The sequence below is a fragment of the Carassius carassius genome, chromosome 12, assembly GCF_963082965.1.
Source record: "Carassius carassius chromosome 12, fCarCar2.1, whole genome shotgun sequence".
NCBI classification, from domain to species: Eukaryota; Metazoa; Chordata; class Actinopteri; order Cypriniformes; family Cyprinidae; genus Carassius; species Carassius carassius.
Window position 1 is genome coordinate 16,744,862 of NC_081766.1, and position 26,864 is coordinate 16,771,725.

General features: G+C 38.8%; 1 protein-coding gene across 1 annotated transcript in view; it reads right to left on the reverse strand.

Annotated features, from left to right (window-relative positions):
* Positions 1-9,001: 9,001 nt before the first annotated feature.
* Positions 9,002-26,864, reverse strand: part of LOC132154941 (phospholipase D1-like) — a 29,196-nt gene continuing 11,333 nt past the window's right edge. Inside the window, exons 5-26 of the mRNA XM_059563678.1 lie at positions 23,658-23,769; positions 22,483-22,548; positions 22,082-22,140; positions 21,506-21,598; positions 20,982-21,134; positions 20,045-20,194; positions 19,867-19,950; positions 18,743-18,824; positions 18,435-18,545; positions 18,165-18,356; positions 17,843-18,042; positions 16,385-16,518; positions 16,108-16,226; positions 15,816-15,929; positions 15,549-15,659; positions 15,072-15,160; positions 14,252-14,365; positions 12,610-12,659; positions 11,286-11,420; positions 10,222-10,375; positions 10,020-10,137; positions 9,002-9,350 (exon numbers count right to left, since the gene is read on the reverse strand). Of these exons, the coding sequence (XP_059419661.1) occupies positions 9,126-9,350; positions 10,020-10,137; positions 10,222-10,375; positions 11,286-11,420; positions 12,610-12,659; positions 14,252-14,365; positions 15,072-15,160; positions 15,549-15,659; positions 15,816-15,929; positions 16,108-16,226; positions 16,385-16,518; positions 17,843-18,042; positions 18,165-18,356; positions 18,435-18,545; positions 18,743-18,824; positions 19,867-19,950; positions 20,045-20,194; positions 20,982-21,134; positions 21,506-21,598; positions 22,082-22,140; positions 22,483-22,548; positions 23,658-23,769 (2,665 nt within the window). The 3' untranslated portion in view covers positions 9,002-9,125. The remainder of the gene's footprint in view (positions 9,351-10,019; positions 10,138-10,221; positions 10,376-11,285; positions 11,421-12,609; positions 12,660-14,251; positions 14,366-15,071; positions 15,161-15,548; positions 15,660-15,815; positions 15,930-16,107; positions 16,227-16,384; positions 16,519-17,842; positions 18,043-18,164; positions 18,357-18,434; positions 18,546-18,742; positions 18,825-19,866; positions 19,951-20,044; positions 20,195-20,981; positions 21,135-21,505; positions 21,599-22,081; positions 22,141-22,482; positions 22,549-23,657; positions 23,770-26,864) is intronic.

Genomic DNA, 26,864 nt, shown 5'->3' on the forward strand with positions numbered 1-26,864 from the left:
CTGTAAAAGCTTTGTTCGTCTTCAGAACACAATTTAAGATAATTTGGATGAAAACCGGGAGGTTTGTGACTGGCCCATATACTGCCAAGTAAGTTACACTGTCAAGGTCCAGAAAAGTATGAAAAGCATCGTCAGAATAGTCCATAGTTATGAAGCGATGAGAATAATTTTTTGTACGCGAATGAAACAAAATCAGTCAAGTGCATTAAACTGCACTTGACTGGTACAAAAAAACTTAGAATCCTTACATGAAAAGAAAGAGAAAGAGAGAAAGTATTTAACCGTTATCATGTAATATTTATTTGGTTTACTATGGGACACACACTGATCTATAATAGATAGTGGGGGCACATCATTTATATTAGTATGCTGTCATGCAAAAGCATCAAATAAAATGAAAGTATTTTATTTTTATTTAAATCCTGTATCCATGTGATGCTTGGTGTGAGGAACAGATCCAAATTCAAACCACATTCATCAGTGATATGTATCTCCTTCCTCTGTAACTATAGTAAATATTGAAAAATGTGCCACACGGCAGCGATATCAAACGCTCATTGGCTCTCACCAGTTTCGTCAGAGATTGCGACATGCCGTGTTTGCGGTGATGTGTGTTTTGCAGGGGGGCAGGGTTTCATATTTTTTTGAAGCACCCCTGGGCGCCGCCATTGGCTAGCGGACCTCCACCTGCTGTTAGCATTCCATTGACTCCCATTCATTTTGGCGTCACTTTGACAGCGAATAACTTTACATCTGAGGCGTTTAAAGACTTCGTTTGTCCATTAATTATTTCTAAAGAAACACAAAAATTTATAAAAGCTCCATTACCTTGTATCTTACGTTATTGCCCCGTAGAAGCTTTTTTTGGAAAAAAATAGGCTAACTATTGCGTCATAACCAGCGACTCTCTGTTGCACAGTAGAGAAATTACCGTATAAACAGAAGGAGAAGCTCGCAGGCAATCTTTTACTGTCTATGAGACAATCGGGTGGACGCGGACGCATAAAGTCAAGGGAGATAATTAATCAGAATACTTACCAAAATCTGCTCGTTCACGCTCGCCTTCTCTGCAAGATTCGGTGGGTGATTCAGATTACTCTTGGCACAGCGATTAGAAGACTTACAGGTTGATCACGTGACATCTACCTCATCAAGCTCAGTTTGAGTCTGCGCAGTACGCCCGACCCCCAGGAAGTGCGTGCTTCTAATTGACTTCATTTTTCTCTGTTGAATCCAATGGGGTCGCTGTGTCCATTTCTTTTACTGTCTATGGTGTTTTGAATGAGAAACGCGTGCCTTGACGGAGTGGATCGGGATTGTATTTTCAGCATTTAACAACTTAAATTATGCACTGCTATTCACACTAAACTATTATATTCGGCCAGAGAGGACTGCAACTGCAATGCATCGTCATTTGGATTACTGTGGAACTGCTCTTTGACACATCTGTAATAAATTCTTATGATTAAGTTACATGTGTCTATCTGTTACGTTTCTCTTATAGACACTCACTCTTTATTCGTTGATTTGTTCTTTATAAAAAATAAATAGAAAAACCAATGCAATTTTTAATGCACAGTTGCATGATGTGTGGGTTTTAAGTCAGATTTTCTATTCAGTTTAATTTATTTTATTGGCATAGTTTGTGTCAACATTAAAGCATGTCACAAAATGTGGTGCCCCATAAGTACCTCTTCAGTAAAAACTTTCCTTCCTTTATAGCTGAATCAGCAGACTGCTATCATTCAAAGGCTGTCATTGAACAAAAAGAAATCAGGAGTCTGATATAGAGGAAATGAGTGTGAAAAGAAAGAGTATTTGGTCAGTCTGCGGACAACAATTTCAGCTCAACGGGATGGGCTGAAAGAGCTTTTTACAACCAAATGTGCATAATCCCTCAGCCTCCAATAATATAACCAACATACAATGAGTGCTCTGAAGAGACAAAAGAAGGATTTGTGCTGGTCTGTGAAGAAAGAGTTTCCATGTAAGTGTGGCATGACATATTTGCATGCTTCATGAACATTCAATTCAAAGCTGTATTCAGTGCAGTGTTGCCAAGCCCACTTATTATACACTAAGTGACTCTGGACTTTTTCTTTTTCCCAAGAATTCATGAATTGTTGCTTTTGAAATTATTTCCATTAAACATTCATACATTCATTTTGTCTTTTTAGCTCGATTGCCTCTTTTCTTTTTATTCTGAAAATGTAAATTTTTATGTTCTAGGTTGAAAAGAAACCAAAGGCTTTAGAGCAACATTAAGGTGAGTATATCATGACAAAATGTACATTTTGAGTGAACTATTCCTTTAACAAACCAAGCCAAGATTAAATAGAAGAGGGTTTTTTTATTTTTAAAATAGGCATATTTTAATAATAATTCAAAATCTAAGTAAAAAGTCATGCTAAAAAATAAAAAAAATAAATCTATAGGAATAGAAGAAGTGTCTGGGACAGTTTCATAATAAACCAACATAAGACAGTCATTCAAATAAGCTTGACTATTTTAAGCAATTTTAACTAATGTCACTGTAATTATAGGTTATATGGTTGCTTTTTGTTTAACACCCATAATTGCGTTTCAACTGATTTAGGTCAGAGTGACACATTCCATGGTACAGTACATCCACGTACATGCAGATAATCACGAATGACATGTATCATCAAATTCAGAAATACTTCCTGTTTAATGGCTTTTAATATTTTTCATCAAGTCAGGTGGTAATCTACCTGAGGATTAGCTGGTAGTATGTTACTTCCTTGTAAAAACAAGTTGCGAAAAGAACAAATTCTGTCCCCTGGCCATTACCATGAACTGAGATACAGCATAGTAATGTTACAGTGAATTACCACACATCACAGAAGAGAAACATTGCAAACTGTGTAAAGTTAAATTGAGAAACCAACAAATAAAGAATGATTTCTAGTTTTTGATTTGCAGATTCAAGTTGTAACTCTGGCTTGAGTTTATGGGACTTAAAATTTTTTCATTTATCTCAGCTGAAGATAAGGAGCTTTTAATTTCAGAAAATATGAGAGAAAACCGTGGATGATTACTTATTTAGCTGATAGGGAAGATTAACTAAAAGCATCCTTGGCCTGTTTCACTCAGTTTAAATAAAATTGGCACCTTTTAAAATGTTTTTATAATAAAGATGCTTTACAGAAATAATAATGAACAATAATAAAAAAAACTAACTATAATAAATGAAAAGACCAGGTCTAGTGTAACAGAAAACATAAATTATATATATATATATATATATATATATATATATATATATATATATATATATACATTTTGTGGACCTTTTCCCGAGTGTAAATCAGTTTCGTGACGTGCCTTCCTCAAACGCTGCCTGCAAAAGTAAGTGTCCAAAGAGGCAGTGAGAACCTTCTCTCTTCTTCCGTGGAACCTTCCACAGTGAGGAGTTGAGCCGATTGAGCAGGGGGGAGGAAAGGGGAATCCTCAAAATCTTCCTCTTACTCAGAGAGAAGGAAGTTCAATTGTCCCTCTTCCTCAAAATCAACATATCCTCCTCTTCCTCATCCCTGCTGAGCACTTTGGGCAGTGGGGCCAGGAGGAGGAGCGGGGTTAACAGATATGAGGGGATCCTGGCCCGATAGACTAGCTTGACATGTTTGGCTTAGACAAAGTCTCTTTATGGTGAAACATTTGCAATGCTCACAGTTCAGACAGGAACCACTTTGGCAAGTTTACTTGAGTTTATTGAACACAATTTATCTTTGGCGGTATGGTTCCTTATGGGGGTTCTTGCTCCCAGAATAATTGAACATACAAGAGCTTTAACATTAACCCCCTGGAACCATGAATTTAGAAATACATAACAATGACCGCATCAGCTGTTCACAGTCTTGCCTTGCCTCCATGGCCTGACTGAACTAACACTGTGTTCGATTTGCTGAGACTTTCAATTGCCAGATGGACATGTTTTAACCCAAGACATACAGAGTAGACCTGGTGTGTGTCTTTGCATGAGATCTTACAATGCTATCTCATGTCGTATTTGTACGTATTTTACGAGGTAGCTAATTCGTACAAATTCGTATGACCTCACTCGTACGATTTGTCTAAACCCCAGTGACAGGTAGGTTTAAATTAAATTTAAATTTAAATAAATGTATGCATTTAGCAGACACTTTTATCCAAAGCAACTCACAGTGCATTCAGGCTAACAGTTTTTACCTAACATGTCCTCCCTGGGAATTAAACCCACAACCTTATGCTGCTAACGCAATGCTCTAGCACTTGAGCTACAGGAACACTTTAACACAGGTTTAGGGGTGAGGTTATGTGTAGGTCTTCATATTATTACATATTATGCAACTCGCATAATACGTAAGATTTAGCACAAATCATATGAATTTGTACGAATGAGGTGGTACAAATTCCCACGAATTAGCCACCTCGTAAAATATGTATGAATTGCTGTGAGATCAGGCTGGATCTTATTCCTGCAGGAGCAGCGCTGTTAGGTATCTCACAAAAAAAAAAAAAAAAGCAGCGCTGTTAGGAGTCACCCTCACTCGCCAAGGTAGTCTGCATTGTTACAGCCATTCTGAGTAATCCTACAATAAGCTGGGGAGCTGATTGTAGGAGTCAGGCAAAAGCGGTGTGGTTGCCAACAATTCAACTAATAGAATTCTGGTGTGAAGTGAGAAGAGGTTTTTGAATGTTGTAATGATATTTCGTTGCTCATTTTATACCAAGAGGAAGAAGCCACTCCCAGACACAACGTCATGTCTGCGTAGTGTAACTAGGCTTCTGGGGAATACGTGGAAGGGGTGTACAACCCGAATTCCGGAAAAGTTGGGACGTTTTTTAAATTTTAATAAAATGAAAACTAAAGGAATTTCAAATCACATGAGCCAATATTTTATTCACAATAGAACATAGATAACATAGCAAATGTTTAAACTGAGAAATTTTACACTTTTATCCACTTAATTAGCTCATTTAAAATTTAATGCCTGCTACAGGTCTCAAAAAAGTTGGCACGGGGGCAACAAATGGCTAAAAAAGCAAGCAGTTTTGTAAAGATTCAGCTGGGAGAACATCTAGTGATTAATTAAGTTAATTGATATCAGGTCTGTAACATGATTAGCTATAAAAGCTTTGTCTTAGAGAAGCAGAGTCTCTCAGAAGTAAAGATGGGCAGAGGCTCTCCAATCTGTGAAAGACTGCGTAAAAAAATTGTGGAAAACTTCAAAAACAATGTTCCTCAACGTCAAATTGCAAAGGCTTTGCAAATCTCATCATCTACAGTGCATAACATCATCAAAAGATTCAGAGAAACTGGAGAAATCTCTGTGCGTAAGGGACAAGGCCGGAGACCTTTATTGGATGCCCGTGGTCTTCGGGCTCTCAGACGACACTGCATCACTCATCGGCATGATTGTGTCAATGACATTACTAAATGGGCCCAGGAATACTTTCAGAAACCACTGTCGGTAAACACAATCCGCCGTGCCATCAGCAGATGCCAACTAAAGCTCTATCATGCAAAAAGGAAGCCATATGTGAACATGGTCCAGAAGCGCCGTCGTGTCCTGTGGGCCAAGGCTCATTTAAAATGGACTATTTCAAAGTGGAATAGTGTTTTATGGTCAGACGAGTCCAAATTTGACATTCTTGTTGGAAATCACGGACGCCGTGTCCTCCGGGCTAAACAGGAGGGAGACCTTCCAGCATGTTATCAGCGTTCAGTTCAAAAGCCAGCATCTCTGATGGTATGGGGGTGCATAAGTGCATACGGTATGGGCAGCTTGCATGTTTTGGAAGGCTCTGTGAATGCTGAAAGGTATATAAAGGTTTTAGAGCAACATATGCTTCCCTCCAAACAACGTCTATTTCAGGGAAGGCCTTGTTTATTTCAGCAGGACAATGCAAAACCACATACTGCAGCTATAACAACAGCATGGCTTCGTCGTAGAAGAGTCCGGGTGCTAACCTGGCCTGCCTGCAGTCCAGATCTTTCACCTATAGAGAACATTTGGCGCATCATTAAACGAAAAATACGTCAAAGACGACCACGAACTCTTCAGCAGCTGGAAATCTATATAAGGCAAGAATGGGACCAAATTCCAACAGCAAAACTCCAGCAACTCATAGCCTCAATGCCCAGACGTCTTCAAACTGTTTTGAAAAGAAAAGGAGATGCTACACCATGGTAAACATGCCCCGTCCCAACTATTTTGAGACCTGTAGCAGAAATCAAAATTGAAATGAGCTCATTTTGTGCATAAAATTGTAAACTTTCTCAGTTTAAACATTTGCTATGTTATCTATGTTCTATTGTGAATAAAATATTGGCTCATGTGATTTGAAAGTCTTTTAGTTTTCATTTTATTAAAATTTAAAAAACGTCCCAACTTTTCCGGAATTCGGGTTGTATACTGAGACACCAAAACAAATGTTTGAAAGAGAACATCAAGTTGCTTCATATAAAATATTTCAGAGTTGTTGTTTTTTTTGTTGTTTTTTTATAAAAGCAACATCATATTCACAGTCATGCTGTTGGTCTGAATATCAGTACTCTTGCTTGTATGATTTTGCTTAATTAGCAAGCTTCTAAACTAGACAAAGCACTGTATCGCATTGCATGTTTCAGCAGCAATACTGTATCTGTTTATATTACGGGAATAATGAGCAGTGCAAAAATGCATAATTATTATTATTATACTGCATACTTGTGAACATCAATGCAAATTTCCCAGAGACTGCTTTTCTCATTTCAGAAGAGGACAACCTGTTTAATGACCCATTGTACAATACCCGAGAACTACAGAACACAGGAATTGAGACAGTGATCCTGTTTTCAAATGACACATGTAGTGAGTCATGACAACTCAGCAGTTGATCAGATAGCTCTTGAAGAAACCAAATGCTCAAGGTTTGGATGGTTTCGAGTAGGTTAGAGGCTTTTAGTCCATCAACGATAAGGAGCCATTAAGGTCACAGCGATAATCTATCAACTCTTTTCAATCTTGATTTCAATATCTCCGAACATAATTCCACTCAGAGGATGTCATTAACGTTGGCCACTCTCTATCAGGTATCTCGTCCAATGAGGCACGTCTGGGGACGAGCCATTGGCCAGATTTGCATTTAAATTGCTTCATAATGACTGTTTCAAGACTCCCAGGTTTGAGCACCAATCAGAGCCGGTTCCCCTGTGAAACGACAGTGTTAAAACTAATGTTCACGAGGATACAACTCATATTTTTAAAATCTCTGTCCAAGCCGCTAGTGCCTAAAAGCCATGTTTTGATTGGATTTTGGTGGTAAATGGAAAGTAAGACAACATTAGAATATGATTTAAGATCAGCTATTGCTGTAAAACACCCCAAGGATACCATTCCCCCAAAAAAATTGATTTATTTGAAACCTATTTAGTGCAAATTTCAGGACAAATGCATTAACACAGATAAAAAAATCGAGTCAGGGCTAAAATAGACTTTGACTTTCAAATTCACAGGTAATGTAACTACAGACAACATGCTGCTTATGAAATGTGCTAGAAAAGGTGGCACAGGAGTTGTATCTCCCTGTGAGCTCCATGTTACTCAGTTGGGTTTGGCTTTGCTGTCGCTAATTGAGGGAAGATGCAGCAAGTTTGAATCTTCAAAGACAGTCATACATGTTGAAAAAAAAGAAAGACATTTAAAGAATTTTTATCTCTTTCATTTAAAACAAATTCAGATGCTATGATGGATAATTTAGTTAATTTTGTAAAAATAAAATAATTTTCTTTCTCAATGCTTATTGTGAATATTTGATTTGTGCATCCAAAAAACTATTTAGACTTTTTTTTATGTGCCATTTCATTTGGCTCCATTTTGTTTTATAAGGCACATTTTCACTAACAAATCAATTATAGATGGATAAAATTCTCATTGAATATCCTGTAATAAATGAGTTGCATTATGGCACAAAAATCAGTTGTAAATATTCAAACAGTAATGTTGAAAAGTTTGGGGTCAATAATAAATATTTTGAAAATGTATACATTTATACAGCAGGGATGCATTACATTTATCAAAAGTGACATTTATAAGACATTTACTGTATTACAAAAGTAAAAACACTGGAGAATGGAGTAATAACTGCGTGAAATTTCAGCTTTGCCATCACAAGAAAGATTTCACAATATTAATGTTTTACTGAAATTATAATTAAATGAATGAAGCCTTGGTGAACATAAGAGACTTCTTAAAAAAAAAAAAAAAACTTACTGACCCCAAACTTTAAATAGTAGTGCATTCCCATACAGTACTTTTTATTTGGGGTGAAAAAGAACAGATAAAATCACAAGAACTAAAAACTTAAAAAATACCCGCAAAAATAAGCAACGTGGGAAACTGGAGAAAATGGTTGACATGCTGATATTCATAAACCAAGGGACATTGTGAAAACCGACCTGTGCCACATTTGTGAAGAGGAAAATACAAGGTTGGACGTCACACGTCACTGTTTGGTGTTGACAGGCATCAATTTCCTTCAGTTACTCAGCACTTTAATTCACAGACAGACTGTCAGGTCTCTCCAGAGCACTGACACTTAGACACACATTAAGGCTGGACAGTAAAAGCCTCTGCAGACTCAGTCTGAGAGCAGGTTAACCAGATAGAAAACACATCTCACTGTACTAGGCCAGTCACTGATGTACTTCCACTGAGGACGCCGTGCTAAAGAATGGGCCTTAGTGACAAATAATATCTGACAGGCCTTCCACCCTCCATCTTGCCCTTCACTTTGAGTGCTGCCTCTACAAATAAACCAGCTATAGCAATAATAATTAAATCCTCTTTATATGTACATTAGAATTATATTATTTATTTAAAAAGCGCTTCTGCTTGGCTTCTTTGACTTTCATTTCATGTATTATAGTAAAAGCACAATATGTGCTGATAATCACTTATAAAATATGATTATGTACATTTAACATTGATAAAAGATACAGAATAATAGGAAGCTTGTTTAAATATCCTTTGCTCCTTCCTATCTTTCACAACTAAAGTTTTGTCCACCACAGTGGAGTCTTTGTGTCTCTCCTCATATTGGAAGTGGATTGTCTTTTCTGTGCTTCTCATTTGGTGCCATCAGGTCCAGATCTCAGTGGGCACCATGGCTTCTTTGGTGCCTACCGAGGGCATGAGGTTCTCCTCACAGAGGAACTCCAGTGGGAACTGGACCAGGAAGCCCCTAATCTTCTTCAGAAGCTCCTGAGCTTTACCAGGGTTCTCTTTATCAAGACCTGGTTTGGACTGGAAGTTCATGAGCTCCTGTTTGTTCCTCACCAGACTTGAGGGCAGACAGCGGAAAACCTGAAATGCAACCGCATCAACAGTCCTCAGTTTTCTGCCACTCAGAACAGAGGAGAAATTCATTTTTTAGGCTCTTATGAACTAAAATAAAAGTTTAATTAAAGCTAAACAGGAAAAATGCAGGTGTATTTATCACCATGACTTTAAAAAATCTGCAAATATGTGCACAAATGTGTTTTTTTTTTACTTAAAATAAAAAAAACATTGTTTTTTTTTTTGTTTTTTTTTTACATTTAATAAAATAATTTTCTAAATAATAAAACATTTTTCTTTAATTATTTTATTTTATCTAATGGTATATGATAGAAGCATTGCACCTTTTAGGTGGGAACTAATGCTTCCTAATTGTATCTGTGTATGTGTGAAACATTTGGTTGTGTGGCCGATGTGTGTGAGGTTTTTACTGAAATTGCCAGCCTACAATGGTGGCTCAGAATAAGAATCTGTCATTCTATTAATCCTCATTATTATTGGCCTGTCATGAGGCTGCCAACCGAGTCTGAGAGCTTCAGTGGTGATTGAGAGCAATACCTATCTGACAAACGACCAAGCAACACCTTTAAATCATCATTCAAATGCTCCACGTAATAGGAAGATGGAAAGTAGCCATCATAAATTCCACCACTTACCCAGGAGCGAGTGGGGAAACACACAAGGAATCACACTCACCTTCTCATAGATGGTGGCGTTCCTACCCGAAATACTCATCCAGATGTCTTTGTAGAATCCGTTGCTGATGGGGTCACTAACATCAATGCTTGGATCGTCAAAGGCACCAAGAATGGTTCTGGTTTATGAAAAAATAAAGAGTTTCAGCTGTGATTCAGTGTTTTGCTAACACTAGGATGGTTGGCTTTCCACCAGATCTTACTTGAAGCACTCCAGTCTGAGCTGCAGAGCAAATTTGCCAGCCTGGTACTCTTGACCATCCATCACCGATGGCGTTGTTTCTGAATCTTCAAAAATCACAGCTACTTCGCTGTCCCTCTTCCCCAACATGCTGCGGTCGTTGATGTTGGCAGATCCTGTACAATAAACAAATCAATTAAAAAGAGTTAAGTTTATTCACATGCATATATATATATATATATATATAAAATATTAAAAATGTCTAGTGGCATTTAAAGCAAAACAAGTCTGAGCTGTTTCATAAATTACAATCGCTTAATCAAAAATTTCAAGGCAAATAATAATCACAGACAACAAAACAAGATTTTTTTAATAATCTATGATTCAGTTTTATTCATTGTTTTAGAAGTGATTGGATCTTGAGGCATTTAATTCAATAGCACACGAATCTTCCACCTACAGAATCAGAGAAAACTCAATTTCAGTATGCGGCTAAATGTTCCCCTCTGCCTCCGTCTGTATCTTGTATCTTCTGCAGAAACCTAAAGCTTTATCTGAAATGACACTTGCTTATTTTTTATGAGTTTCTTCTGATCTTTGTACAAAGTATTGTGAACTTGTCTTTTTTTTTTTTTACAGATGTGATTTTTCTCAGATGTCTTTTCAGTCATGATAAGAAAACAGAGGCATGGTGACAAGGCTTGTAGAACAAATTGCAGAACAAATGCCTCTACTGCACATCTGGCACAGCAGTCATGTGTAAACTACACAGACTAATATTTTCTTCATTAAAAATCACACATTTTGGGCAAAAAAAATACACGATTTTAGGAAAATGAGTTGACAAATGTGAAACTATCTATTGATATGCCAGGTCAATGATTATGTGTTGTCTCACTGTCTATCCTTCAAAAATCAAATGGTGTACCACAGTCTTCCACAAGGGGGAGTGTAAAACTCCAACCATAAAGAAATGATGCACTTGCTCAGTGAGTTGCTCAATAATTACAGAGGAACGCAGGCATGAAAATGTCTCAGTAACACCTTAATTATTTGTTTTGGCCAATCGTAACATTGTTAACTCACCAATAATGACAGTGTTGTCATCAGCAATGAGCAACTTGCTATGAACATAGATGAGTTCAGTCACAAGTCTGCCTTCCAGATCCGCATGAGTCCTCAGTCCACAAATAGAGATGTAGTTCATCCATTGGTCATCCACTGTGGGGGTGTAAAGCGAGAATCGGGTGAAACACAGACAAAATACCACTGCCAATAAAAAAAAAAGAAGAAAAAAAAGATGTCTCTCACCATTTAGCACTTCCTAGAAAGACAATATCACCTGGGTCAGGGATCGGCAAACCCTTTTTCTTAATCGAACCCATTTAACAATATTTAACTCTGAGTATTTAAGTAAATAGTTCAATAATTTAACAACACATTTGCATGTTCACTGTTCTCCGATGTCAATAAACGGTCAAATAACATGCACTGTAAAAACATTTTTACTTGCACGTACTACAACTTAAAACTTGCGGCCTTAAAATTAAGTATAATCAAATTGGCTGTATAAGTAATTTCAACCAAGTTGTATAATTGAAGTTGAAATGACTTAATTTATAATTTCTATCTTAAATTATAGTTGACTTCCGGTATCATACGGATCACCGATGAACAATGAAAGCAGAGTATGGGACGATATTCCCAGCCAAGCGTTTAAAGCAGTGTTTGAACTTTAAACTGACCACAATTAACCTTCATAGCGGTGTTATTGCAGGCGAACTGTGGCTGGCAGCAGCTGTTGGCCTTCTCTTAATCTTAGCAGGCGATGTGGAAAAGAATGTTTAGGTGGGGAGAATAACACAGCAGACTCTATTTGGAGCAACATCTGGTTCAGAACCAAAAGAATCCCACACGCTTGCCCAAACTTTTGATTTAAGAAAACTTGTGTGTGGAGAAGGTTGAGAGACTTGATCACTGAAATGCTGAACTTGCAGAAGTGCATGGAAAATCAGAACCGACGGGTTAAGAAAGAAAGAAAGAAAGAAAGATGAAGGCCAACACAAAACAGGCTGGTTGTTTTTCCATTATGAATCCTCAAGCTGTTCAGAGGATAGAGTTTAGTGCGACAGCTTCATAAATTTCACCTCAACTCATTAATGCTGCAAGCAGACAACCATCCACTGTATGTAATGTTTAGCACATTTTGAAACGTATTTACATTTTGCAAATGATGCTTATTAGTCATATATGTTGCACTGCTGTGGTAGACCACAGAAGAGAATTCACTCACCACAGAGTCAGGTTCACATTAAATTATGTCACAATCATGTCAGCTTATCGTTCCTTCCACAATAAACAACATGCTCAGAGAAAGAGAGAGAAGAGGGATGGGAATAATCAGACTTACTTTCTTTCTTAAGTTGAGCAATTATGGAGTACTCTCCTCTATTCATGGTCCTACAGAAATAGACATTCAGGCCATGACTACATGTTTTTTTTTTAAATGTTATCACAAAGTTATCACAGTGTTCCCTCAATAACCCCCCCCCCCCCCCCCCAAAAATAAATCCCTCAATAAATAAATAAATAAGTAAGCTTTGCGGCAGTTTTCCATGTTTAATGTGACACTAAAGCACTGCCGATTTCCATTCGTTTTCCAGACGAGTGGAACAAGCATTTAACACTTGGCTGTGCCTCTTACATGTGTAATGGAATGAATTGGTAAGCTGGCATTGGAAAACAAAGGCACTCTGTCTAACATGGGTCATTATCCTCACATGAGCGGCATTTACAATTTTCTTAGACAAATTCCTGCTTTCATCCAAATGATATACAGAGAGTACGCTCGGAAGGTTATTGTGAAGATGAGGATGTACGTATATGCCTGACTGCAGGATGAAATCAGGCTTGTCTGGTAGATCACGGCTGCTAGCGCTTCCTCTCTGATAGAGTTGAAAGAAGCTGTTTAGCGTGTTGCTGGACTCATTAAAGCTTAATCAGGGAAGGAGGAAGCACTAACTGCGCACTGGGAAACCAGCTACTACTGTTAACTCATGAATGACCATGTAGAAACAGGCAGTCAAGTTTGCTCAGTGCACATGACACGTTTTGGGTTTCAAGACAACTTGAAAATAACACCAACCACATTCACTGCTCTAATAAATAATAAATGGGAATAATTTGTCAATAAATGACACTGAAAAGGTAAAATGTCAATGTAATGTATCATTTACAGTCTCTGAAACTATTTTTATGCTAATGGGAAAATAATGTTAGGCAAAAGAATTATAGTATAACATTTCAGTTCTACAGTTTATGCTCCAATGAAATAATGATGAAAACAATAATTTTCCAAAGATTACCTTTCTAACTATGAAATGCAACAGTATGAAAAATACAAATACAAATTCTGTTTCATTTTCTCTTAAACGATAAACTGAAGTGGGGGAAAAAGTCATAAGTTACATTACAAGTTATAATAAAGATACATACTGTAACATTTAAACATGAAATATATTTGCATTATATTTCAGATAGCTGTTTTCAATTTTAATATATTTTAAAATGTAATAAATTCCTGTGATTGCAAAGCTGAATTTTCTGCATCATTACTCCAGTCTTCAGTGTCACATAATCCTTCAGAAATCATTCTAATATGATGAGTTGATACTCAAGCAACAGTGCTTATTATTATCAGTGTTAAACCTGATATCATTTTTTTCAGGATTCTTTAATGAATAGAAAGCTACAAAGTACAGCATTTATTTCAAACAGATATTTGTGACACTATAGTCTTTACTGTAACTGTTGATATCACTGAATAAAAGTATTAATTTCCCTCATGCATCATCTTGCCTAAAATTAACTGTTTTTATACTCTCTATCAGCAAAATAATAATAAAAACATTCATCTGGGATCGCAATCCCATTTCTCTTTTGTGAGGTGCCAAACTCTGATTGAGACTCAGGTGGTCTGATTTTTACTATCTGACCTGAGCTGCCCCTTTTTTTGCTCAAAGACATGTGCATAGCAATTATTTCATTCTTACCTGTAGTTAAAATGCATAACAGCCTGGAGTGCACTTCCTCCTCCTGTGGAAATGTCTCCCTCGAATCCAGGCACCAGGGGAGTCACCACATACACACGGAACAACTTCTTCTCCCTGTGAAACATTATAGCAAACATCAATCCGATATACATCCATGTAAATATATACTTATGCTTATTCTTAAACCAAATACCCTCATGTCCTTTGCCATTAAATGGTAAAACATCCTTTCCAACCCATTTCACTTTAGCAGCATTTCTTGTTTTATCTGCGTGCAGCCTCCATGATCATTACGTCATTACGAATGGCTTTTCTCCCCAGGGAGCTCTTTGAGCACATGTCAGCATTGTTAAAGCACAAACAACAGTGCAGTATTTCAGTGTTGAGGGTGATGCCTAGAATGACTAAATGAAGAGTGGCACATCCACAGCCCGTGTCTGGCTCACATCAGTGCTGTGGCAGAAGCTGGCTTCTCATTAGTCGTCAGTGTGTGTCTCTCCAGCTGAGCCTATGTGTATGACAGCAGCAGAGAGACTCCTGTCTCCTGCAAATCACATACTTCACAGGGATCTGCACTTGGAAGGACTCCATTAGTATTGGAGAAGGTGGTACTTTAGGATGGGTTTGTTGATATGATACATGCACGGGGTTTCATACATTTTTTTACATTTTATACAACCCAACATGATAATCTGGTTGTACATTTTTCTGTTAAACATGTTGGGGGCAAATTACAATTACGTCCCTACTAAGCTCCTCTGGTCCAATTAATGGTAATGATCGACAATCAGTGTTAATGCATCAGGACTCTCACACTTACTTGTGAGCTCTGATGATTCGCTCAATAATGGCGTCACCAATCTTGTTGTAAACATGTTTGTTATCGGCACAGCTGATGAAGAACTGGTTCTGAAACAAAACAATCAAACAGGAACAATCAATTTCAACTCATCAGGCAAGTTACTGGGCCACAGTAAAATATGATTAAGTTCTCTTATTATCTGGTATAAGTTCTCGTAGATTTCCAATTATATAGATTTTATTAGTTTGTTTTAACTTGGTGAATATCCAAGTCATGTTTCTTGTAGAATTTCAACTGAATAATTCTTGCCATCTCCCCCCGATATGCTCTGATAACTACTGTTGCATGGCATTTGTTAAAAATATGAAGCAAATGAAATGTCAACGTTGTTTTACAGCTTATTACACATTTTGCATCTAAACTACTGAAGTGTGAACACATTTATATCATATCACTGAATGCTGACAGACAAAGTGAAAGTGAGGGATTGTGTACCTCAATGTAGATGAAGTGTTTGCTCTTGGCAATGACCTGAATATAGGCATTATGAATGGACTCCTCATGGTGCTTGATTCCCACCGACCAGTCTGCAGCTGACCGCAGAACCTGAGAGACCATTTACATTTATGGCCATTTTTATGGGAATTTATGGCAAAGTTACTTATTGTGAATGCAAGGTATAATTTTTTTTATCAGTAGAAATATGATGTTCCTAGTATCACACTCTAACAGTTACAGCTACAACCATTAATGCGATCTCACCTGGACTTTGGTCTGGACACAGTCTGGCACTTGGTACTTTAGATCATTGGCTGTGCTGTGAGATTTGGGAAGGAGAAATGGGTAGGAGAGCGACCTGTACTTGGGCTTCATTATCTAAAGGAGAGAAAAGTCAGTTTACTATAACAGAACCAAATAATGCTTCCTCAAAATGTTACAGCTTAAAGTAAAATAAACAAAAAAAAACAGAAGAAAATTCAGAAGCTTGTCTAAACATAAATAAATTTAAAGTGTGCGGGTCATGGCCCAGGCAAAGTGGTGGTAAATATCTCACTTTGGTGAAGTTCCAACGTTGTATAAAGTGCCTGGCCACATCTCTGGCCGCTTTCCCATGCACCACTGAGGAGATATCATGCCAGGGCATTCTGGGGGTTGTGTACCTGTCAATAAAATCTATAGTCGAGCATAGTGTTAAAAAGCAGGATTGTAAACATCTGAAATGCACTGAAAAGAGTGCGTTTAATAACACAGTTAGCCTTGGACTACCCAGATTAATGATCATTGAAATGAAGAAAGCAAAAGGCGGCCAGGCAGTAAAATGTGTAGCTCACCATCAAAAGGCTTGTCCAGCTGAACCCAGTCTTTGTACACAAAGTTGCAGTAGTCTTTGCCGTGCCAAAAGCGAGTGTTTCCACTCAGCTCTCCCACTTCTGTACTCTCTGAACACACAACACATACAAAACAGCTATAAAACTTAAAGGATCCTTTCAAAGAAAACAACTAATGAGTTACTTTCAGATCTATTAATTTAACTGTTAGGTAAAAAATGTTAGCCTGAATGCACTTTAAGTCGCTTTGGGTAAAAGCGTCTGCTAAATGCATAAATTAATTTATTTATTTTATTTATTACACATTTATTGATATCAGACCAAACAAACAAATATCACATTACTGATACATTTGGACCATCATTTTCCATGACATTGATAGCTACTGCATGTTTAGTAATATTTTAGATTTATCCACAGCATCATACCAGAATATAAAACTGAAGAATTAGTTGGAAACAAAGGATTGGTTATCTTAATAGTAAATTAATGTGACTTTAGTGTAAGAATCAGCGACAAATGAAGTCTACTCTAAGGTCAAAGTAATTTCATTAAAGCATATATCTCCTTATTAGTCTTTAAGCGAGTCTTAAATACACTTAGTCCTCTCTCAGACAGACTGCAAACCGATCTATATGTCTGCCTTATATGGCAGGGAAAACAAACATAAAGAGCTAAAGAAAGAAAAGGATGGGGCAATCACTCGGGGCAAGGAAGGGTGTCTAAAGCTACACCTAATATCAGCCTGAAAGGATAAGCATCACTGCACATCCAACAGAGAAGAAAAATACAGAGACTGACACTGACAAGTAACAGAATTTTTTTGACCTTTTGCCCCATTAACTGTTCCAGATAGTCATAGTTATAACAGGGTTTCAGTATTTTGTGATAACTGGATTACATTATTTGCAAAAAAAAATTGCATCCTCCATGTAAGCTCCACTGAAAAAAAAAACATAAGAATAGTGAAAAATATAATTACAATAATATATATTTGTATGTAAATATATACATACATGTAAACATATACAGTATACAGTATATATTTTGTATTCATATTCATGTTACATATATACATATGCATTCTTATGAGGCCAGCAAATATATGCTGCTATGCTATCATCTTCCTTTGGTTCCAAAAACATTCATGTAATTTACAGGTTAAATAAGGTGGCTGCCAAAAAAATGTGGTGTGGATCTTAACACCGACTGTATAAGCAAAATGAGAGTCCAGTCTATTCCTATGTATTACAACTACTGTAAATGGAAAAAAATGTGACTAGTACAAGCAGAACATTAGTCGACATGAGGTAGTGTAAGCTATGGCACTTTTCCTTTAGCAGTGAACTATCCCTTTAAGAATCATTTTTTTAGTTAAGGTCACAGAGGAATTAGTCATCAGCAGAGAAAAACACAGATTGTATTGTGGAATAAATTTAACTTTGGTCACGAAAGAGTCACTTACTGTTTGTGCTGTCGATGCTACTGACGCTGTCAGCATGGTGAAGGCCACGTTGGATGTGATGGTACAGACTGAAATGTGTTTTGCGAGTGCGACCAATGCCTTTTAGTTTGGGCAGGTCCACTGAGTCACCGACCATCGACCGGCTGCTGTTTCCACTGGTAGACGCTTTTTTCCTGGGCTTGGATGAATCCAGTCCCTGAGTCCAAAAACAGACATAATTCCACTTCATTCTAACTGGCAGAAAATCATCCCATGGGTGTGGTACAATTAATGTAGCCAAATGTAGAATGTTTTTATGGACATGATGATGTCTCGAACCTGCTCCATGGCCTGAGCAACAGAGCGTGTTACACTTCCCACGTCTGTCAGTCGGTGCTCATGGTCATCCCAGCGGCCATACGCAAGGTCAATTCCCCCAACGAAAGCAACTGATTGGTCGATGACTACAATCTTCTCGTGGTGAGCCCATAAGTAGACAGAGGAGGACACATGATCAGGGTGCCTCATCACCTGTTAAGAGAGAGGAACAGGTACAATCGCATTTGATGTCACTTCACATATGCAAAAGAATATCACATCACAGCTTACCTTAATATTTGGGTGAAGGCGCATTAGTGTTCTTTTGCTGTATTCACTGTTGATGCCGAGCGCCAACTCCACTTCCTTATACAGCATAACAAAGATTCGCACTCCTTGTTGCTAAAATATAAATAAATAAATAGTAAATAATTTAAAAACAAATATATAAATAAAAAGGTTGTCAATTAAATAAAAAAGTCAATTAAATAAATACATAATTTTACTTTGAAACTGAATATGTGTCTGGGTTTTCAACTTAACATTCCTTTGAAACGATAAGCATGGCACCAGGAACAAAGGCACTTAAGGGGACTTACAGCCTTGCGTTTCAAAGTGCAGTCGAGCCTCCAGTGATTGCCTTCCACTACAGGCCTCTTCAGAAAGATCTCAGGGCTCAGCCTGCACATTACAAACACAATCATGCAGCAGATACAGCATGCCACAAGCACACCACCAGTACAGTCGAAATTAGATTAAAATGGACATGATATATAAATATATATATATATATATATTTAATATAATTAATCACATTTTAATAAAACACATTATAATATAATATAATATAATTATACATTTTACCCAGAGGTTATTAAGTGTAGGAAAGGAATATTTCCCCATAACTAATTGCAAACATAAATTCAGATCTGGCTCTATTTTGATACTAAACGCAAATAAAAAGGATTTCACGTGGGTTTACATAAAAAAAAGAAGATATTTCATATTCTACATGTACAACTAAGTCCAATATACACATTAAGATACGCAGTGATTTCTCGTATAATCACTTCCCTTAAACACAGAGGATCAGACCATTGATTCTATTACAGGAGAGATATTTCTGAAATAGGGAGGGCTGAAACTCTACACCTGTGAAGTGAGAGATACTGCTCTTGCTGTAAACACCTCTGACTCAGAGCCGATGATCCACTGCCAAACATTCTGCTATCAGGCTAAAGATTACATTTTCTATTTAAGGAAGACCTGAATCAATCCAAAAGTCTTTCCGTCGATGTTTGACAGATTATTAGCTCTTTGTTGTACTACCAGTAGGTTTTGTTGTGCATCCCCTAAACAAAAAGGGAACCACTACATTGGTTCACTACACTGTCCACATTCAACAAAGAATTAGTTCAAAGTACTTAAAACTAGTAAAAATTATGGTTAAAATTATTTTTTTTCTCTTGCCATGTTTTGTCTTTAATTAAACAAGACTTTAAATTTTTTTACTTTTCTTTACACAGCTATAATGCCCACTATATAAATTGTATTTATAGGTTGATTTCACATAAAAATTTTACACTGTGGAGCTATCAAAACATTGCTATAAGCAATCTGCCCTGTGATAGCAACACTGGAACAGTGTGGAATAGTGTGAGCTGGGCCGAGACTCTCTCTCTGTCTGAACATGTTTTCTTGTTGGAGGGGAAACAGTACATACCACCAGTCTGTGATGAAGATCTCCTCTTTGGCCTCCTCCAGTACATTTGCAACATCCTCCATGTAGGTTTTTCCATTAACATACCTGAACATTCATTTCTTTTAATTGTCAGAAATCACAGAGTAGAAGATTACTTAGATCGAAGATTAAATAAGGAGACCTCTTAGATTAAATATACCATTTAGAGGGTATGTTCTCCTCCTCCCTGGCGAAAGATCCAAAGCGGTGGGCCCTTAAAAAGGCCTTGCCATGTTTCCGGACAAAGTTTTCAATGGACTGACCCCACCACCGTGCATGTCTATAACTAATGAATTTCAGCACTAGTTTCCTTCAAAAGACATAAACACAAATAAACACAAATTGTCTACAAACTGAGGGAGACATTCATTAGTGACATTGCGGTTGAGATTAAAGGTATAGTTTACCCAAAATGAAAAGAGATTTTGAGAAATTTAGCATTACATCATTTGGTCACCAATGCATCTTCTGCTGTGAATGGGTGCCATCAGAAAGAGAGTTCAAATATCTAATAAAAGCATCTACTGTATATAACCAACAAGTAATCCACATTACTCCAGTCCATCCATTAAAGTCTTGTGAAGCACAAAGCTTGTAAGAAACCAATCATCATTAAGGTTTTTTAACTTTAGACTGTTCCTTCTGGCCAAAATAAGAGTCCATAATCCATAATATGTCTTCCTCCAGTGAAAAAGTCCATCCCTGTTCTTAAAAATCCACCAACATGTTTAAAGCTGTTCTGGACTGTTTTCACTTTCTCCCCTGATTTAGACAAGAAAACTGTTTCACTGTAGAAAGCAATATAATGGAGAGAGGACTCATATATTAGGAAGACATAAGGTTTGAAATGCCTTATGATGAATATGTTTCTTACAAACAAGCTTTTCACTTCACAAGACGTTAATTAATGGACTGGAGTCATGTGGATTACTTGTGGATAACTGTGATGTTTTTATCAGCTGTTTGGAGTCTCATTCTGATGGCACCCATTCACTGCAGAGGATCCATCGGTGTGCATTGAGCAAGTGATGTTATTTCTCTAGGATGACCTGAGGGTGAGTACATTTTCAGAAACTTTCATTTTGTGGATAACACACCTAGACAAGTTCTCTATGCTCACTCCATGCTTGGTCTCTGTGTATTTGGAGTCCATATTGATAGTGAACTCATTGTCCACCAGCAGAACACATGAAATGGCACCCGTGTCTGGCTTCATGTACAGCAGAAAAGAGTCCTTCACAACAAGCCACCTAAACAAAGAGCACAAAAGACTTCATCATTAGACTCCATCACAACCATGAGGTCAACATGTGCTTTATTATACAGAGAGTAGTGAAAGGCAGTAATACAGTCTCGGTTTAATCAGAGAATGAAAGTAGCATGGTATCAGTGGAGCAGAGATAAACAGCTCACTAGACTCAAAGAGACTGTACGGTATGTGTGCGAGGGCCTGCTCTATCTGAACTGTGTATTTTCTCAGATAATACTGCTTTCAAGAGTGTCTCACATATGTTAAAGCTCAAAATGAAGAGCACAGCCTCACTGCATGAATGCATTTAATCAGATCTTATGGTTTACTAGAGAATTTCGGCAATACATTTTGTGTTTTATGGCAAATTACCTCTTGGACCAGCGGTAGCAGACTTCATTGTGGCCACAGCAGTTCATGCCTGGGATACGTTGACCTCCTGACCTTTTATAAACAATGCCTTCTCTGAAAGATACAGGTTTGTATGAGCAAAAGGGTGAATCTCATGAAACCCATTAAAATCATTTCTGTGTTATATGTCTGATAAGAAATGAGATCATAGATTATACAATATGTTGCTGAAAATTAAGTATATTTTAGGATCATGACATTTTTTTCCATCATGACAGTTTCAAGACAAACACATCCCCTCCAAAATTCCAATGACCTTTAAGGTATTTACACATTCTGGAAATATTTGTCATACTGCCATTACACTGAACTGAAAAAAAATTGCATCACAGTTTAATGATATATATATATAACTAGTCCAAAGAAAACTGCTATAATTTAGATTTTAAACAAAACTGCACAAATATTTCAGAATTATGAAAACATCCGGACACATTATTGAAATAATGAGAATTTATGCACGAAAAATGTGTTGCTTGTTTGAAGATACGATCGATAGATTGATAGATAAGTAAAGCAAATAGAGTGTATTCTTACAAGCCTTTGGGGCCCAAGTCCTGAATGAAGGACAACTGGCTCACATCAATAAACTCCATCTATAAAAGAGAAACAATTCTGCTTAAAACCAGCAAGACAGAAACACAGCTTCAATTAAAAGAAGTTACACTAAATCCTCTGCTATATTGACCCCTGCAGGGTATTAAAGCTGAAGAGAGAGAAGGAAAAAAGGAATGTGAAGGAGAAAGAGAGAGAATTACAGATGTCCTTGATTAAAGCTGCTTGGATAGCACTGAGATGAGAGAGAGAGCTGCACATTAACACACTCAAGACACACAGTCTTCAGCTGCAATATCGATCCTCAGGCTGCAGCTTCATTAAAGATAACTCAATGTGAGCTCTATCAGGGCCTAAACATCCAAAATCTAGAGTGTGCTTACGGTTGCATAGTAGTTTCGGTACATTGCCATCCTCAGCAGCTTGTTTAGGTAGTCTTCCAGTTGTTTCTGCAAAAGGAAAATATGCCTGTTAATTGATTTCAAAAGTTTCATCTGGTGGCACTGGTTCTGTTCCATGACAGATACCAGTAAAGCTCAGAAAGTAAAAATGTCACTCAAAATATTCCAAAATATATTTTCGCTGATGATATTTAAACCTTTCAATATATCACCATTTCAACTTCATTTTTTAACAATTGTTTTAAATTGTTTAAATTGCTGAAAAGTTGCAGTAACAATGCAAAGTTGTCTTTGGTAACAAAAATATGTTCTTCAGTACTTTTGTGTTGTTTTCAAGTAAAAATATCGAAATATTCTTAAATAAATATACATTTACCAGACTTGCAAAATTACATAATATATTAAGTCTTGTTTTCTGTGAAATGCACCAAAATGAAGACAGTTTTTGATTAAAACAGCAAAAAAAAAAAAAAGTGAAAATGTCATTCAAGTTTATTTGCTATCTAGCTACCAATGTTAGTTATGTTGTAATGTTTGATTATATTTATCATATAATGGATATATACTTCATTCCATAAAAAATATCAATATAAATTTATATTATGTTACCTATGTAAATGTACTTTAAATATCTGATCAATATAGCAAAACAGAAATATAGCAGTGCATAATTTTTCAAAATATTTATAAACTCTAAAGCATTAATTATGAAAAGTGATGTTTGCCTATTGGTCCTAATGTATTGATTAGGAAGAGCTGTATGCTAATCCCTTGATAAGTCATTTATCCATTATTTTTTCTAAAGAGTTTCCTTAATTATCCACATAGAAAATGACCAGGAAATATACTCTCAAAATGTCAAACCATTGAAAAAGTCATCAATCAATATTAAGCTCTATTCATCAGCTCGAATCTTCGAAATTATGAGAACCTAGTGATGATGTCATGTTCTCATAATGATATGAGAAGCAGAGTGCCTATTACTACACACTCAGAGATCACTAAAGCATGTCAGTGATGTTGTATAGGAAAGACCATCCCACAGATTCACACGCCTTAGGACAATCAAGATCAGGTCATGCTCAAAAGTGTTTGTGATCACTTCCTGTCATGTGATCGAGGGCTAGTACTCTAGTAAGCATGTTCGAGTGACTCACTTTCCGACTAGACACTTGCTCCTCTCGTGCCATCTCATCTCTACCTCCCCGAGGCAGTGCAGGCATCTGCCTCACCTCGCTCCTCTTTATGCTCTTTCTTCTCTCTGTATGGCTGAAAGAAACACAAAGATATCAGAGTCTGTGACAGAAAAAGAGAGAAATAAAAAAGGCAAACAGTTCATGGAGGGAAAAGGGAACAAAAAAGAAAGGGGAAAAGAAGAGATAGAATAGAGAAAAATTTAAATATATAAAAATTTGGAGGACAAAAACAAGGAAAAGCCGTGTAGAGGAAGTTAGAATTATTATAGCTTCTTTAAGAATGAAAAGAGTAGTAAGTGTTCCTTTACATCTGGTATTTAGATCCGTTTAGGGCCACTGAATCACAAGTGGTCAGTTGAGACACATTACCGCTTACACTAAGCAGTGACATCATCTCTAACGGATCTCCTGTGACCACTTGTGAACAGGAGTGGATTTCAAACACCACTTGAAAGGCACAGTGAGAAGAGAATGCTACTCAAAGGGATGTTCCAAATGAAAGTTCTGCAAGCAACACACAGGTTTTTTAAATACATTTGATTAAATTGGCAGTGGGCAGAATCACAAAGACTAAATCAAATTGACAGCAAATTTCAAAGTAGAATAAACATTTGTCACAGTGTCTGGTTTGTGTTCCCTGGGTATCCACTAGATGTCCTCCTTCCCCACGGTGTCTGTCACTTCATGAACCACATTCCCAATGTTCTCTGTCTAATCATTGCACTCAGCTGTCACTGGTCATTAATCATTGCACTCATTCAATTACCCATTAGCGTTTGTCTCTCCCTGTGTATTTATACCCGGTCTTTCTTAGTATGTGGTACGGAGTCCTTGTTTAATATTTCACGTCCGTTCAAGTCTTGTTTTTGCCTTGTGTCCTTGTCTGTTTATGTCTGGATTGATCTTTGGTTATGACCCCTGCATGGACTGTTTACTCTCTGGATTACCCCCAATAAATGACATACCCGCACTTGGATCTCTCTCCGTGTCTTCCTGTATCCCGGCCGTGACAGAAGGACTCCGTCATCTCTGAGACCCAGCGGTATGTCTGTTCATGTTTCCTCCCCAGCCACCGAGCGGGATAGGAATAGTTTTGAGGGAACCCGCCTGGTGGTTTTCCCGGGGACCAGGGGAGGTCGCCGAGGAGGAAGTGGTCGAGAGGAGGCTCAACATCGCTCTCAACCATGGCCCCCCTTCGACCCGGGGCTCGTGTGGGACGGATCAGAGCCACCGTCTCACCATGGCGGACGGAGAGGGGAGAAGAAGCGCACGTCCGCCATGGTAGCGCCACTGCCCATGATGGCCGCAAGGCCAGCGCCACGAGGCAAGATGGACGCCAACCCAGCGCCACAGCACAAGGTGGTCGCCAGCCCCACGCCACGAGGCAAGACGGCCGCCAGCCCGGCGCCACTGCCCATGATGGCCGCAGAGCCAGCGCCACGAGGCAAGATGGACGCCAGCCCAGCACCACAGCACAAGGTGGTCGCCAGCCCTACGCCACGAGGCAAGACGGCCGCCAGCCCAGCGCCACTGCCCAAGATGGCCACTGAGACATTTTTGGATTACTTCTCCATGCTGAACAAGATCCTAGAGATTCCCAGGAGTGTTCACGTCATGGCTGCTGAGCCAGCGCCACAGCCCAAGATGGCCGCCAGCCCAGCGCCACAGCACAAGGTGGTCGCCAGCCCAGCATCACAGCACAAGATGGCCGCTAACCCAGCGCCAATGCCCAAGATGGCCCCCGGTCCAGAGCCACGGCCCAAGATGGCCGCCCGTCCATAGTCATGGCCCAAGATGGCCGCCAGCCCAGCGCCACAGCACAAGGTGGTCGCCAGCTCAGCACCACAGCACAAGATGGCCGCCAGCTCAGCGTCACGACGCAAGATGGACGCCAGCCCAGCACCGCAGCATAGGATGGCCGATAGCCCAGCGCAACAGCACAAGATGGCCACCGGTCCAGAGCCACGGCCCAAGATGGCCGCCCGTCCAGAGTCATGGCCCAAGATGGCTGCTTGCCCAGCGCCTCTGCACAGGATGACAGCCACAGCTGACCTTCCAGAGTTGAGTCAGGTTCCCGGGAACCCTCCAGAGTTGAGTCAGGTTCCCATTGACCCTCCAGAGTTGAGTCAGGTTCCCATTGACCCTCCAGAGTTGAGTCAGGTTCCCATTGACCCTCCAGAGTTGAGTCAGGTTCCCATTGACCCTCCAGAGTTGAGTCAGGTTCCCGGTTGACCCTCCAGAGTTGAGTCAGGTTCCCGGTTGACCCTCCAGAGTCGAGTCAGGTTCCCGTTGACCCTCCAGAGTCGAGTCAGGTTCCCGTTGACCCTCCAGAGTCGAGTCAGGTTCCCGTTGACCCTCCAGAGTCAGGTCAAGTCACCGTTGACCCTCCAGAGTCAGGTCAAGTCACCGTTGACACGCCAGAGTCAGGTCAGGTCACCGTTGACCCTCCAGAGTCAGGTCAGGTCACCGTTGACCCTCCAGAGTCAGGTCAGGTCACCGTTGACACACCGGAGTCAGGTCAGATCACCGTTGACACGCCGGAGTCAGGTCAGGTCACCGTTGACACGCCAGAGTCAGGTCGAGTCACCGTTGACACGCCAGAGTCAGGTCAAGTCACCGTTGACACGCCGGAGTCAGGTCAGGTCACCGTTGACACGCCAGAGTCAGGTCGAGTCACCGTTTCACACGCCAGAGTCAGGTCAAGTCACCGTTGACACTCCAGAGTCAGGTCAAGTCACCGTTGATACTCATGAGTTAAGCACTACCACAGTTAGACCTCCGAAGTCAAGTCAAGTCACTGGTGATCTTCAAGGACAGAGTCAAGTCACTGGTGATCTTCAAGGACAGAGTCAAGTCACTGGTGATCTTCAAGGACAGAGTCAAGTCACTGGTGATCTTCAAGGACAGAGTCAAGTCACTGGTGATCTTCAAGGACAGAGTCAAGTCACTGGTGATCTTCAAGGACAGAGTCAAGTCACTGGTGATCTTCAAGGACAGAGTCAAGTCACCGGGGTTCTTCATGGGAGAATTCAAGTCACCATTGATCTTCATGAACAAATGCAAGTCCCAAATGACCTTAATGAGCAGAGTCAGGCCACCAATGATCTTCAGGAGCAGAGTCAAGTCAGCATTGATCTTCTGGAATCCAGTCTAAACACCATGGGATTA